This window comes from Mustelus asterias, chromosome 15 (genome assembly GCF_964213995.1).
Source record: "Mustelus asterias chromosome 15, sMusAst1.hap1.1, whole genome shotgun sequence".
NCBI classification, from domain to species: domain Eukaryota; kingdom Metazoa; phylum Chordata; class Chondrichthyes; order Carcharhiniformes; family Triakidae; genus Mustelus; species Mustelus asterias.
The window spans coordinates 9,070,361-9,086,281 of record NC_135815.1 but is presented as its reverse complement, the minus strand read 5'-3'; the positions used below and the strand labels follow the sequence as shown (position 1 = coordinate 9,086,281).

General features: G+C 45.5%; 1 protein-coding gene across 4 annotated transcripts in view; it reads left to right on the top strand.

Moving 5' to 3' along the window:
- The window catches only part of LOC144504313 (homeobox-containing protein 1-like), a 51,309-nt gene extending 36,804 nt beyond the window's left edge, over positions 1-14,505 (top strand). Inside the window, exons 4-9 of one of the 4 annotated variants that reach the window (XM_078229459.1) lie at positions 813-923; positions 1,670-1,823; positions 6,288-6,370; positions 7,229-7,324; positions 10,163-10,254; positions 12,788-14,505. In XM_078229459.1, the coding sequence (XP_078085585.1) occupies positions 813-923; positions 1,670-1,823; positions 6,288-6,370; positions 7,229-7,324; positions 10,163-10,254; positions 12,788-12,928 (677 nt within the window). In that variant the 3' untranslated portion in view covers positions 12,929-14,505. Of the gene's footprint in view, positions 1-812; positions 924-1,669; positions 1,824-6,287; positions 6,371-7,228; positions 7,325-10,159; positions 10,255-12,787 lie in introns of all 4 variants that reach the window. The other 3 variants (XM_078229460.1, XM_078229461.1, XM_078229458.1) reach the window with 3 other exon arrangements.
- The last annotated feature ends 1,416 nt before the right edge of the window (positions 14,506-15,921 follow it).

Here is a 15,921-nt window from a genome sequence, read left to right as displayed (position 1 = left end):
TGGTTCTATCTACACCAAATGGACTGCAGCGGTTCAAGAAGGCAGCTCACCACCATCTTCTCAAGGGCGACTAGGGATTGGCAATAAATGCTGGCCCAGCCAGTAATGCCCACATCCTGTAAATTAATTTATTTTGAAGTTCCAGGATTCACTTATTCAAGAAGCATGTCATTCTTCAATAGTTAGAATGCTGCCAATCCCATGCCCAAACCCCCTCCCCCTGACCCGAGGAAAGGTGGAATTATCCTTGTCTCTTGCTCCTTATCCCTACCCACTAACGCATTGGTGGCACAGTGGTTAGCACTGCTGCCTCACGGCACCAGGGACCCAGGTTCGGTTCCCAGCTTGGGTCACTGTCTGTGCAGAATCTGCACATTCTCCCCATGTCTGCGTGGGTTTCCTCTGGTTGCTCCGGTTTCCTCCTACAATCTGAAAGACGTGCTGGTTAGGTGTATTGGCCGTGCTAAATTCTCCCTCAATGTACCTGAACAGGTGCCGGAGTGTGACGACTAGGGGATTTTCACAGTAACTCCATTGCAGTGTTAATATAAGCCTACTTGTGACACCAATAAACTTTAAAACTTTTAACTTTGAACTAACTTTGGCTGAAGGTTGGGACAGGGCAGGAGTGTGCTTGGCTACAGAACCTTTGACAGCTTGCAGACAGTTGTTGTGTGGGCTCACAGTGGTGAGAATCAACAGCAATGGTTACTCAGATGAAGCATCAGGAGGTGAATTGACCAAAAATAAAACCCGACAATGGTCCAAGTGTGCGCAGCATTAACCAGGGGACACCTTCTCTGTGGTTTCAGGAATGAGTCGCAGTTTCATTTCCCAGTGGCTGTTGCAGCAGGGATTAGACATGAGTGAACCCAAGAAGCGGACTTTATACAGATGGTACCTCCTGGAGAAGATAAATCCAGGTATTGGATAACTCCTTTGCTTGTTAAACGCCTCACACGGCTCTGAATTGCCAGGAGCACGGACTTTCAGACTAGCTGTGAATGGGGCTCTCAGATGAGACCTATCCTGGGGTGGACTCACCTGTAGTAAACATTTAAATGCAGAGTGAGTCGGCTGCTGACAATGGTAGGAACAGTCACGATTTCACCCATGGTTGCATTTCCTTTCCCATGGGAGGCACTGTTACAGGTTCCTGCAGATCATAGCCAGTGTCCACAGACAACTCGGCCTAGAATGGAAACTCCAGATTTGAATGAACCCCAATGTGTTTGTATTTGATACCAGTTTTCCTTTCAAGACTAAGGTGAATGGGTCAGGGTACAGAATGCAGAGCTCCACCAAGAGTGAAAAGAACCAGAAAGAAGGGGCATGATGTAGCAAAAAGTGGTAATCATGTGACAGCAAGCTTGGGTTTGGCAATAGCTGGAAAAGGTAATGAGGACCTAGGTATCATTGAATTGCAGATGGTTATTGAGATTAAGTTGCCTTTGCCCTACAACCACGAGATTACCATAGTTTTGAATATTGCTTTGGCTGATTCTGGAGGTTGAATATCTTGGGGATAGGATAGGGACCAAAACTGAGATATCCAAAAAAAAGATGTGAAGGTTTTGAAACATGCAGCCGACCATGGGGTGGGAGACTTGTTTCTCCAGTCCTGGAGCTGATATTTTGATTAAGTGTCTTTCCTTTTCTTGTTTTGGAGGAGCTACCTTAAACATGAGGCCAGCCTCGTCCACCACCGAAGAACCAGAGTGGAAACAAACGACGCCACCCATTGGCGCTACATCGGGCAATTTCCGTCTCCGAAGAGGCAGCCGGTTCACCTGGCGGAAGGAGTGCCTGACGGTCATGGAAAGGTACCTTCTGCCTGAGATCTATGTTCCATTGCAGATTCTGAATTGTGTTGACGTATGTCACATGCTGGTTGTGCATCGCGATAGTGTGTGTTTGATATTAAACGCCTGGACAGTTGCTGCAGCCTGAAGTCTGGTCAGCAGAATTGCAGAGAGCACTTGTCCATCAGTGGTTATACAAATACAGTGCTCCACATTGGATTAGGATATGGGTTTATGCCCCGTAAGATGGTTAATTGCTGAATGAAGCTCATGTATTTACATAGAAAATAGCAGCAGGATTAGGCCATTTGATCCTTCGAGCCCGCCATTGTTCAACATTAGCTTTCGGAGCGCTGCTCCCCGAAAGCTAATGGTGTTTGCTACCAAATAAACCTGTTGGACTTTAACCTGGTGTTGTTAAAACTCTTACTGTGTTCACCCCAGTCCGACGCCGGCATCTCCACATCATTGTTCAACATGGCCATGGCTGATCCTCTATCTCAACCCCATACTCCAGCGCTTTCCCCATATTCCTTGATATATTTAGGGTCTAGAAATCTATCTGTTTCCTTCATAAATACCTTCAGTTACTTGGCCTGCACAGCCTTCTGTGTTGGAGAATTCCTCCGGTTCACTACCCTCTCAGTGAAGAAATTTCTCCTCATCTCAGTCCTAAATGTATCCCATTCCCGTATCCTGAGACTGTGATCAACCCCCACCCCCCATCAGAAGAAACATCATCCCTGCATCCAGTATGTCCAGCTTTGAATTTCATATGTTTCAATTAGGTCCCCTCTCATTCATCTGAATACAGACCTAGTCGACTCCATCTCTCCTCATGCAGCAATCCTGCCATCCTGGGGATCAGTCTGGTGAACTTTTGCTGCACTGCATCTATGACAAGTGTATCCTTTCTTAGGTAAGGAGACCAATACTGCACACAATACTCCAGGTGTGGTCTCACCAAGGCCCTGTACATTTACAGTAAGGAGTCTTAACAACACCAGGTTAAAGTCCATAAAGTTTATTTGGTAGCAAACGGCACTAGCTTTCGGAGTGCTGCTCCTTCGTCAGGTGAGTGGGAGATCTGCTCAGAAACAGCAAACAGGGCATATAAAGACACAAACTCAATTTACAAAATAATGAATAATGATTGGAATGCGAGTCTTTACAGCTAATCAAGTCTTAAAGGTACAGACAATGTGAGTGGAGAGAGCATTAGCACAGGTTAAAGAGATGTGTATTGTCTCCAGATAGGACAGCCAGTGAGACTTTGCAAGTCCAGGCAAGTTGTGGGAGTTACAGATAGTGTGACATGAACCCAAGATCCCAGTTGAGGCCGTCCTCGTGTGTGCGGAACCTGGCTATCAGTTTCTGCTTAGCGACTCTGCGCTGTCGTGTGTTGTGAAGGCTGCCTTGGAGAATGCTTACCCGAAGATCAGAGGCCAAATGCCCGTGACCGCTGAAGTGCTCCCCAACAGGAAGAGAACAGTCTTGCCTGGATTGTCGAGCGGTGTTCATTTATCCGTTGTCGTAGCGCCTGCATGGTTTCCCCATGTACCATGCCTCGGGACATCCTTTCCTGCAGCGTATCAGGTAGATGATGTTGGCCGAGTTGCAAGAGTAGGTACCGTGTACCTGATGGATGGTGTTCTCACGTGAGATGATGGCATCCGTGTCGATGATCCGGCACGTCTTGCAGCGGTTGCTGTGGCAGGGTTGTGTGGTGTCGTGGTCACTGTTCTCCTGAAGGCTGGCTAGTTTGCTGCGGACAATGGTCTGTTTGAGGTTGTGCGGTTGTTTGAAGGCAAGAAGTGGGGGTGTGGGGATGGCCTTGGCGAGATGTTCGTCTTCATCAATGACATGTTGAAGGCTCCGGAGGAGATGTCGTAGCTTCAATCATTATTCATTATTCTGTAAATTGAGTTTGTGTCTTTATATGCCCTGTTTGCTGTTTATGAACAGATCTCCCACTCACCTGACGAAGGAGCAGCGCTCCGAAAGCTAGTGGCGTTTGCTACCAAATAAACCTGTTGAACTTTAACCTGGTGTTGTTAGACTCCTTACTGTGTTTACCCCAGTCCAACACCGGCATCTCCACATCATTTACAGTAAGACATTCTTGCTACTGTGATCAAGTCCTCTTACAATGAAGGCCAACATGCCATTTGCCTTCCTGACTGCTTGCTGGACCTGTATGCTAGCTTTCAGTGTCTGGCGTACTAGGACACACAGGTCCCTTTGTATGTCAACGTTTCCCAGTCACTCACCAGTTAAATAATACTCTGCCATTCTGTTTCTCCATCTGAAGTGGATAACTTCACATTTATCCTCATTATACTGCATCTCAAACCTATCAACAACCAGTCGTGTGATGGTTTTCACATGTAAATTCAAACAATGTCTTTTCGGTTTGTATAAAACCCACAACTCCTAACATAGGACATTGAAGAATCACAGAATCCCAAAGTGCAGGGGGCCATTTGGCCCATCATGTCTGCACTGTCTCCGAAAGAGCATCTTACCCACGCCCACATCCTTTGCCATATCCCCATAACCCTGCGCATTTACTATGCCTAATCCACCGAACATACACAACTTGGACACTAAGGGGCAATATGGCATGGCCAATTCACCTAACAAGGCCTTTGACAAGGTACCGCATGGTATGTTGTTGCATAAGGTTAAATCTCACGGGATCCAGGGTGAGGTATCTAAATGGATACAAAATTGGCTTCTTGACAGAAGCCAGAGGGTGGTTGTAGAGAGTTGTTTTTCAAACTGGAGGCCTGTGACCAGCGGTGCGCCTCGGGGATCAGTGCTGGGTCCATTGTTATTTGTTATTTATATTAATGATTTGGATGAGAATATAGGAGGCATGGTTAGTAAGTTTGCAGATGACACTAAGATTGGTGGCATAGTGGACAATGAAGAATGTTATCTCCAATTGCAACGGGATCTTGATCAATTGGGCCAGTGGCCTGACGAATGCCAGATGGAGTTTAATTTAGATAAATGCGAGGTGATGTATTTTGGTAGATTGAACCAGGGCAAGACTTACTCAGTTAATGATAGGGAGTTGGGGGGAGTTACAAAACAGAGATCTAGAGGTACATGTTCATAGCTCCTTGAAAGTGGAGTCATAGGTGGACAGAGTGGTGAAGAAGGCATTCGGCATGCTTGGTTTCATCGGTCAGAACATTGAATACAGGAGTTGGAATGTCTTCTACAACTTTAACAAGACATTGGTAAGGCCACACTTGGAATACTGTGTGCAATTCTGGTTGCCCTATTATAGAAAGGATATTATTAAACTAGAAAGAGTGCAGAAAAGATTTACTAGGATGCTACTGGGACTTGATGGATTGAGTTATAAGGAGAGGCTGGATAGACGGGGACTTTTTTCTCTGGAGCGTAGGAGGCTGAGGGGTGAACTTATAGAGGTCTATAAAATAATGAGGGATATAGGTCAGCGAGATAGTCAGTATCTTTTCCCAAAGGTAGGGGAGAGATACAAAAGTGTCCAGAGGGGCATTTTTTCACACACAGGGTGGTGAGTGTCTGGAACAAGCTGCCAGAGGTAGTAGAGGCGGGTACAATTTTGTCTTTTAAAATGCATTTAGATAGTTACATGGGTACAATGGGTATAGAGGGATATGGGCGAAATGCGGGCAATTGGGATTAGCTTAGGGGTTTTAAAAAAAAAAGGGTGGCATGGACAAGTTGGGCCGAAGGGCCTGTTTCCATGCTGTAACTCTCTATGACGCTATGACTCTAACCTGCACATCTTTGGACTGTGGGAGGAAACCGGAGGAAATCCACGCAGACACAGGGAGAATGTGCAAACTCGACACGGAGACCCGAGGCCGGAATTGAATCTGCATCCTTGGCACAAAGAGGCAGCAATACTTTTTTTTTATTCATTCATGGGACATGGGCGTCACTGGCTGGCCAGCATTTATTACCCTTCCCAGTTGCCCTTGTTCAGAGGGCAGTTGAGAGTCAACCACATTGCTGCAGCTCTGGAGTCACATGTAGGCCAGACTGGGTAAGGGCGGCAGATTTCCTTCCCTAAAGGACATTAGTGAAACAGATGAGTTTTTCGACAATGGTCTCATGGTCATCAGTAGATTCTTAATTCCAGATAATTTTTTAAAAATTGAATTCAAATTCCACTATCTGCCGTGGCGGGATTCGAACACGGGTCCCCAGAACATTAGCTGAGTTTCTGCACTAATAGTCCAGCGGTAATACCACTAGGCCATCACTTCCCCTGTGCTGCAGAACTGCAATAATTGCACAGTAACCCACAACTGAGCATTAACTTGTTCGGATGTTGCTTAAAGTACCATCTCTTCCCAGCTGTGCCTGATCTGCACATTCATAACAGCCGTGAGAACCTTTTCAAATAAACCACCGCTTTTTTTTGTTTCTGGCTGTAAGCTGTAATATTGTTGAAGCTGTGACCTGTTTTCCTTCATTTAGTTACTTCAATGACAACCAATACCCAGATGAAGCTAAGAGGGAGGAGATTTCAAATGCTTGCAATGCAGTCATACAGAAGCCAGGTAAGGAGCTGTGTTCAAGGAGGAGAATATTTCAGAGTTTGGCAACAGTGTGGGTTGTGGTCAGTGCGTAGCCGTCTTGTCATTTTTAAATCAGAACAGATCCCTCTCCAGAAACTGAAAAACAAACAAATCTTGGTTGATGCACTGGTGCATGCTAATAAGCGCTGCAGTGTCATTTTCCTGATGAGATCTTAAACTGAGGCCTTGTCAGCTCAGAAAAGATCCCAAGGCATTACTACAGTACTCAACACCCTCTCCGATATTTATCCCTCAATCACAATCAGATTATCTGGGGTTATCACATTACTGTTTGTGGGAATTATATTAAACGGCTGCTTTGTGTTGTACATTAGCACTTGAAAAAGGACTTTGGGATGCCCAGGGCTTGAGAAATGTTCTCTATAAATGGAAATAAAAGCAAGAAATGCTGGAAAATGCACAGGACACCTAGGACAAAGGCATAGAGAGACCTGTTGGCTCTTGCTGGAGACATTTGGTATATTTGTACTTCAGCTGCCAAGGTCCTAAGCTCTGCAAGTCCCCTCTGAAGCTCTCTGCTTCTTTCAGATTAAAACCAATCTCTTTGACCAAGCTTTTGGTCATCTGCCCTCATGTGGTTCAGTGTTTAATTTTGCTTTGCAATGCTCCTGCAAAGTGCCTTGGGATGTTTGATTATGTTAAAGGCGCTACGTAAATACCGGTTGTTTTTGTGATGCAGGTTTTGCAGCAGTACCACTGGACGGGTGCCATTCAGCTCTGCTGCAGATTGCTGGCCCCTTCCCTCTCCCTTCCCCACATTTTAGAAAGCGGCTGCTTGTTTCCTGGAGATCTGACTGACACGTTTTGTTGTTGTTGTAGGCAGGAAACTGACCGAGTCTGAGCGTGTCACCCCGCTGAAAGTGTACAACTGGTTTGCCAATCGCAGGAAGGAGATCAAGAGGAGAGCGAACATTGGTAACGTTGTTGGAAATGGTTGGGTTTAGTAAAAGCGCTTCTCAGAAAGAAAGCCCCCAATCTTCAGTCAACCCTGCGAGGAGGTTATAACCTCATTGTTCTTTTGGCTTAGTGATACCAGAGAGTAACAGGCCATTCAGCCCAGCTAATGTTGGCTTGTTTTACACACTCCGCATGAGCCTCCTTCCATTCCATCTGCCTCATTTCAGCCTTGCTGCATTTCTTTCTCTCTCATGTACTTGTCTAATTTCCTTTTGAAAGTATTTAAGCTATTTGCCTCAACCATTTCCTGTGGCAGGGGCTTCCAAATTCTAACTAGTTTAAGCAAAGACATTTCTCCTCATTTCCCGGTTGGATTCAATAATCGCTATCCTGTATTTAGGGTCCCTGTTTTTGGATCCTGTAAACATTTCACTCCGTATTACCGTGTACAACCCATTCATGAGTTTAAAGACCTCCATCTGTTCTCCTGTTTTCTAAAGAGAAAAACTTGGAGTGGCACGGTGGTTAGCACTGCTGCCTCACAGCACCAGGGACCCAGGTTCAATTCCAGCCTTGGGTCTGCACGTTCTCCCCAAGTCTGCGTGGGTTTCCTCCGGGTGCTCCTGTTTCCTTCCACACTCCGAAGATGTGCTGGTCAAGTGGATTGGCCATGCTAAATTGTCCCTTAGTGTCCCAAGATGTGTAGGTTAGATGGATTAGCCATGGGAAATGAGTGCAGTTACGGGGGTGGGGGGGTAAAGAGGGCCTGGGTATAAGACTCTCTGTCAGAGAGTCGGTGCAGACTGGGTGGGCTGAACTGCCTCTTCTGCACTGTAGGGATTCTATGATTCTATCTTTTCCACTAGCTATAATCTTTAACTTCTGGTTAACAGAATTGTTATGGTGCAGGAGGAGGCCATTTGGCCCATCATGGCTAAGTGTCATTCCCCTGTCTTTTCCCCTAACGCCACACATTGTTTCTCTTCAAGTAATCATCTAATTCCCTCCTGAATGTCTCGATTAAACCTGCCTCCATCACACACAGGCAGTGCATTACAGACCCCAACCACTCTGTGTGAAAAAGCTTTTTTTCTCACACCACATTTACTACTTTTGCAAATCGCTTTAAATCTGTTTTCCCTCTCATTCTCAATCCCTTTACGAGGAGGAACAGTTTTGCCCTATCTACTCTGTCCAGTCCCCTCATGATTTTGAACATCTCTATCAAATCTCCAGCCTCCATTCTCTAGTCCCCTGCTCTTTTTTGGATTATATCATTAAATTTGTTTCAATTTCTTTCCTTTTTCTTGCTTCCATATTCTGTCCCAACCAAAAAAGTCTGATATTCATTGAGATCTGACCTTACAGGGAGTGGCTGTGCTTCACTTTCTCATCCAACTGACTTTGTTTCGCATTTCAGCTTAGTCTTTTATTAACTCTCTGTCGCTGTATCCACCAGAGGGCATGTCACAGCTCAGCTTGTCCTGTCCCTGTCCAATGTTCACACATGGACACTATCCAGCGTGAGTCTCTACATTGTGGTCAGGAACTGAGGACTCCTGCAACTGTTTCATGACACCCCCCCCTCCTAGCCCAGGGGAGTTGAGGCCAATTATACCCCCCCACTACTGCTGCACCCCTCAGAGAAGGAAACATTGGTTCAGGAATTTTGTGATATCACTTGTCACGTACACTGTCACAGAATAAGAGGTTGTTCAGGAGACTGTGGCATGAGTGACATCCGGGACCCCCTCTGTGCTCTCCTGCTCTCGTCGTCACGGAAATGATGACAGTTCTGTTATTGTAGCTCTATCCTGCTACCCTTGCACCCTCGTTGGCAATCGCCATTGCGGCCAGTTTTCACACTGCTGCCACTAGGCTAAGTGGCCTGTCAGTGCTTTGTTTAAAAGATGCATTCTGTGTAAATGGTGTGCTAAAATCTGATTATTGATCCAGACAATGACAGGGACAGTGGGTTCGCACACATACCTATGAATACATATAGAGGAAACCAGTGCTCAGCATGCTCATGTGGACACACAGCATGGATGGGTGGCACAGTGGGTTAGCACTTCTGCGCCTCAGCGCCAGGGACCCAGGTTCAATTCCAGCCTCGGGTCACTGTCTGTGTGGAGTTTGCACGTTCTCCCCGTGTCTGTGTGGCTTTCCTCCCACAGTCCAAAGATGTGTAAGTTAGGTTGATTGGCCATGCTAAATTGACCCTAATGTCAGGGGAATTAGCAGGGTAAATATGTGAGATTATGTGAATAGGGCCTGGGTGGGATTGTGGTCGGTACAGACTCGATGGGCCGAATAGCAGCCTCCTGTACTGTAGGGATTCTATGATGCAAACATGCTGACTGTAGACATGCAGTACACACTAACATCAGAGATGGTGCCCATAGTGTAGAAACGCTCTAAGTGTGAGGTGCTTTTGTTTTTATTCTCCAATTCGCCATTAGTGGCTGCTAGCTTTTATAGTAAGAAGTCTCACAACACCAGGTTAAAGTCCAACAGGTTTATTTGGTAGCAAAAGCCACTAGCTTTCGGAGCGCTGCTCCTTCATCAGGTAAGTGGGAGTTCTGTTCACAAACAGGGCATATAAAGACACAAACTCAATTTACAAAATAATTTACAAATTATTGTTGAGAAACTTCTTAGTGTGTTTACCCCAGTCCAACGCCGGCATCTCCACATCAGTGCTAGCTTTTAGCCAGTCGACCTTCTCCATGGTCAGATTCAGTGGCTGACATTGGAACTAACTGTGGGATTTTTGGAGACACTCCCTAAGCTGAACATTTATTTTTGGAGCAGCAATATTATTTTCTTATGGAAAATTTTGCTTTTTCAAAGAAGCAGCAATCCTGGAAACTCACGGTATCGATGTACAGAGTCCGGGCGGACATTCCAATAGCGACGATATCGACGGCAGTGATTTTCTGGAGCAGGTAGAGATTGTTCCCCATTTAGGTCTTTCAAAAATACTTGCATTTTTAAAATTGTTTTTTTTAAAAATCTGTCCATCGCGTGATGGCCCTGATTTCACTTGGGCTCCGTGAGCATTGACAATCCTCTGGTATGACCCAAATCTTTCACACCTGAGCTGTTTTACCTAAAGGGCACAATAACTGAGGCTGATCCTGCTCCTGTCTGACGTATATGTGCACAGTACATGGTGGGGTTGTATTTATAGCATGATACAGCACAGAAAGAGGCCATTCAGCCCATTGTGGCTGTGCCAGCTCTTTGGTAGAGTTTATTTGTTTTTTAATCCACTTGTGTTTTGAATGTTATAGTTGAATCTGTTTCCATCACCCTATCGGGCAATGCATCCTGTTAATAGGACTCAAACCGGTTGATGGAGCTGAATCCAAGACGCAGAGCTTTTCTTTATTGAGAGTTTATTGATTGGTTCAGTCTCAGAGCTCTTCTCCCATTCGACCCAGTGTCCCAGCTATCCCCCATGTGCTCAAAGATAATTAATATCCATCACCTGTTTCTCTTAACTGTAACAATGTAATTGACAAGACATTAACACATTCCAGATCACAACAACTTGTTAAACGCCACTTCTGGTCCTTTTACCAATCGCCTTAGAAGTCCTTGTCCTCTGCTGACTGACCCTCCTGCCAGTGGAAACAGTTTCTCATTCACTCAACTCCAGTTTCCATGTCACTGAAGGCCCTGGTGCCATTCTAGTAAACCCAGTGTGGCACCCAGCATTGGACTCACTGCTCTAGCTGAAGGCAAGCCAGTGTTAGGAGTTCAAATCCCACCACAATAGCATTTTAGTTGTAAAGGTAGCAGCAGAACATAATGATCGTGAAAGCTGCCGACAGTTGTAAAAACTCCAACTAGTTCACCATCAAGGGGAGGCCTAGTGGTATTATCATTAGACTGTTAATCCGGAAAGGCAGCCAATGTTCTGGGGACTCGGGTTCGAATCCCGCCATGGCAGGTGGTGGAATTTGAATTCAATAAAAAAATATCTGGAATTAAGAATCTACTGATGACCATGAAACCATTGTCGATTGTTGGAAAAACCTATCTGTCCTTTAGAGAAGGAAATCTGCTGTCCTTACCTGGTCTGGCTTTCATGTGACTCCAGAGCCACAGTAATGTGGTTGACTCTCAACTGCCCTCGGGCAACTAGAAATGGGAAATAAATGCTGACCAGCCAATGATGTCCTTGTCCCACGAATGAATTAAAAAAATGTTCTTTCTAAGAGAGCACAAGCAATTGACAGCCAGAAAAATAACAACTGGCCCATCAAACTTGCCCAACGTTTCCTGATGGCTGGAACATCACACTGGACGTTTGCCCCATGTCATCGCTTGGGATAGTCAAAAGAATCACAGATAAAATTCGAGGAAATAATTTTCTTCAAATTCTTCATGCATCCTGCACCAGTCCAGATGACATGGGCCAAGAAACAACACTTCATAGTCTTCACTGTAGGAGCACAGCACCCATGTGCTCAGTTTTGGTCCATGCTACACAATTGGATCTTAATGTGTCTGTGAAATTGTTTAGCAAGCTGTCCTATTGTCGAAGGCTCCCCATCCCAGGGTGACACAGTGGTTAGCACTGCTGCCTCACAGAGCCAGGGACCCAGGTTCAATTCCCAGCTTGGGTGACTGTCTGTGTGGAGTTTGCACGTTCTCCCTCTGTCTGCGTGGGTTTCCTCCCACAGTCTGAAAGACGTGCTGGTTAGGTGCGTTGGCTGTGCTAAATTCTCCCTCAGTGTACCCGAACAGGTGCTGGAGTGTGGTGACTAAGGGATTTTCACAGTAACTTCATTGCAGTGTTAATGTAAGCCTTACTTGTGACACTAATAAATAAACTGTACTCATCGGTGAAACAACAACAACTTGCCTGTTATCATACTGGGCTAATTGCGTCTCCAATGTGGTGCAGGGCTGGTTGAGGCCAATTCTATTGCCTCAGGATCAGTGATCTCTGGTGCTGGTATTTTTTTTATAACTGTATTTGGCACTGAATTCTACACTTGTTTTATTGCTTTCACACTTCAGAATAAGTGCTGGATCTCAACACCAACAAAAAAGCAAAATTGCAGCAACATAATGGGTCAGAGGGCAAATTGTCCATTGCGGTAGTGAGCTGTACAGATGAGAGAGGTCTTCATTTTGATCCCAGTTAAGTATGAGTTGACATCAGTTAAATCATTACCAATGGTCTCAATGTCCCTGAGCGGGGTTGGGGCTTCCTGCTCCTGATCTCCATTTAGTAACTCTTGCCTACATGTGGACATTGGGTGAAGAAGAGCAGGCAGAAACTGCTGACTCTTGTCTGAAGATTGATCATTTGGGTGAGGTGGCAACGGGCTACTTGTGCCCAATAGTCCATATCCTAGCTAACACTGCCATCAGGAGAAGAGGGCATTAGAGAAAAGGGCAGAGACTTGTTTATGCTAGGTTCACAATTTTATGAACCAATGTTTTTTTCTCTCCTGAACACAGGATGACAACACAAGTCACAGTGATCCCCAGCAAGATCCTATCTCTTTAGCTGTTGAAATGGCTGCAGTCAATCACACCATCCTGGCATTAGCCAGACAAGGGGGTAACGAAATAAAGAGAGAGGTGATCGAAGATGACTGAAGCACTGTTGGGAAGGACTGAGATTTGGTACATCATTGGCCTACCCTATCTTTAATGTAATCTCAATATATCTGTGCGTGATCTTGTTTTGAACTAGTTAATAGGGTTCTCTTCATCCAGATTTCGGTAAGCTATCCTGTGAGATGACTCGGGCAATAAGTCGTGCCTCTCACCCCGAAGCCCTCCATTGTCCCGGTCAAAGGTGCACCTCTGCCCTTACTGTCTGACCGCAAACATTCCTGGGAACCCAGTATCCCAAGCGTGAAGTGTTCCTGAGCCTAGCATTCCATACAAATGTACTAGCCAGTCTGTAACCTCAAACTTTGGGCATTGTAGCTTTTAAGGGTTCTTCTCCTGCCACCGCACTCCACAGTTATGGCTCAAGGCCCCCCAGCACCCAGAACTCTGCAATGGACATCCTGGATTGACTGATTCCACCTACCCAGGCTTCAACCTCTAATATTACATATTCCCGGTTGGAGGTACGCATTCCTTGGCCAAACCTGCTTAGATTTGCTACTTATATGACCGTTAGTCTTTGTTATCCATGATGGATTTGGGAATTGAAAATGCTGGTTGGTTCAGAATCACAGACAAAATATTTCTCCTGCTATTGGACTAGGACTGGATCATGCCACATCCCTCGGAGTTTCAGAGGAGGGAAAATTGTTTCTGTTATATAACCAGTGACAATTTTTGGTGCTAACTAGCCACCAAAAATTGCAAGATATCACCAATACGTGTAGAGACAGGCCTGGGCAGTTAATTAGATAACAAGTCTTGCATAAACGGGGAACTGACCACTGGAATCGTACTTACGTAATTGACTTGAGGGAAGATTCACGGTTGAACTTGGTATAACGTCTGATTTTATTAGATTTGCAGTAAATACAAGTTTGATTCCATGTCCAGACTGGGAGAGATCATCCTTTCTGTTTCCGAGAATTTACCCACTGCAACCGGTAGACCCCATTCACTTCCTTTTAGTTCCAAAAGAATGTTCCTAATTCAACTCTTGTGCCGTGGATGTTAGTATGCCCACTGCCGGTGTGCTGTTGTCAAAAAAATATTCTGAAAGGACATGGTGACTCATCAGTCGTACTTCCTTTCTGTACTCTGTTTTAATAATGATCAAAGGCAGATTGAAAGCTATTTTTTGTGTGCACAGTATTTCCCTTGTGCAATGCCCACATAAACGTGACACAGGGTATTCCACACGTATGAAATAGCAGCAGGGACCGTATCTGTGGAACAAGAAGTTAATGTTTCAGGTCAGTGACCTTTCATCAGAACAGGAAAAAAGTCAAGGATGTAACAGGTTTCAGAGCAGTGCAGGGAAAGGGGGAGAGGAGGGAAGAACACAATGGGTGCTTCCTTGTGTGCTTGTGGAAGCATTTCAACAAAAAGGAATTTGAGCCCCGTAGCTTTAGGGACAAAAATAGAAAATGCTGAAGAAACTCAGCAGGTCTGACAGCATCTGGGGAGAGAGAGAATAGAGCCAACGTTTCGAGTCTGGATGACCCTGCGTCAGAGCTGATTACAGTAAGAAGTCTCACAACACCAGGTTAAAGTCCAACAGGTTTATTTGGTAGCAAATACCATAAGCTTTCGGAGCACTGCTCCTTCGTCAGATGGAGTGGAAATCTGTTCTCAAACAGTGCAAACAGACAGAATCAAGTTGCAGAATACTGATTAGAATGCGAATCCTACAGCCAGCCAGGTCTTAAATGTACAGACAATGTGGGTGGAGGGAACATTAAACACAGGTTAAAGAGATGTGTATTGTCTCCAGACAGAACAGCTAGTGAAATTCTGCAAGTCCAGGAGGCAAGCTGTGGGGGTTACTGATAATGTAACATAAATCCAACATCCCGGTTTAGGCCGTCCTCATGCGTGCGGAACCTGGCTATCAGTTTCTGCTCAGCGACTCTGCGCTGTCGTGTGTTGTGAAGGCCGCCTTGGAGAACGCTTACCTGAAGATCCAAGGCTGAATGCCCGTGACTGCTGAAGTGCTCCCCCACAGGAAGAGAACAGTCTTGCCTGGTGATTGTCGAGCGGTGTTCATTCATCCGTTGTCGTAGCGTCTGCATGGTTTCCCCAATGTACCATGCCTTGGGACATCCTTTCCTGCAGCGTATCAGGTAGACAACGTTGGCTGAGTTGCAAGAGTAGGTACTGTGTACCTGGTAGATGGTGTTCTCACGTGAGATGATGGCATCCGTGTCGATGATCCGGCACGTCCTGCAGAGGTTCTGTCTGGAGACAATACACATCTCTTTAACCTGTGTTTAATGTTCCCTCCACCCACATTGTCTGTACATTTAAGACCTGGCTGGCTGTAGGATTCGCATTCTAATCAGTATTCTGCAACTTGATTCTGTCTGTTTGCACTGTTTGAGAGCAGATTTCCACTCCATCTGACAAAGGAGCAGTGCTCCGAAAGCTTATGGTATTTGCTACCAAATAAACCTGTTGGACTTTAACCTGGTGTTGTGAGACTTCTTACTGTGTTCACCCCAGTCCAACGCCGGCATCTCCACATCAGAGCTGATTATCCAAACTTGGAAACCAAAAGAGAAAATGCTGGAAAATCTCAGCAGGTCTGGCAGCATCTGTAAGGAGAGAAAAGAGCTGACGTTTCGAGTCCAGATGACCCTTTGTCAAAGCTAAGATTCCAGCATCCGCAGTAATTTGCTTTTATCCAAACTTGTAACGTTGGGTCTCCGCAGATGCTGTCAGACCTGCTGAGTTTCTCCAGCATTTTCTGTTTTCGTTTCAGATTCCAACATCTGCAGCATTTTGCCTTTATTTTTAGGATCAGTGAGGAGTACAGGGTGTGAAATGGGAGATTTGGGTGGGGTGACATCGCTGGTGAAAACCCTTTGTCTGATAATCAGTCCCGCTGACTTAATGAAACTGTTTTACATCCCTGCATTTCCACGTTCAGGTGGATGGATTGGAAACCCAGCTGATCCTAACTCAGCTCATGTCCC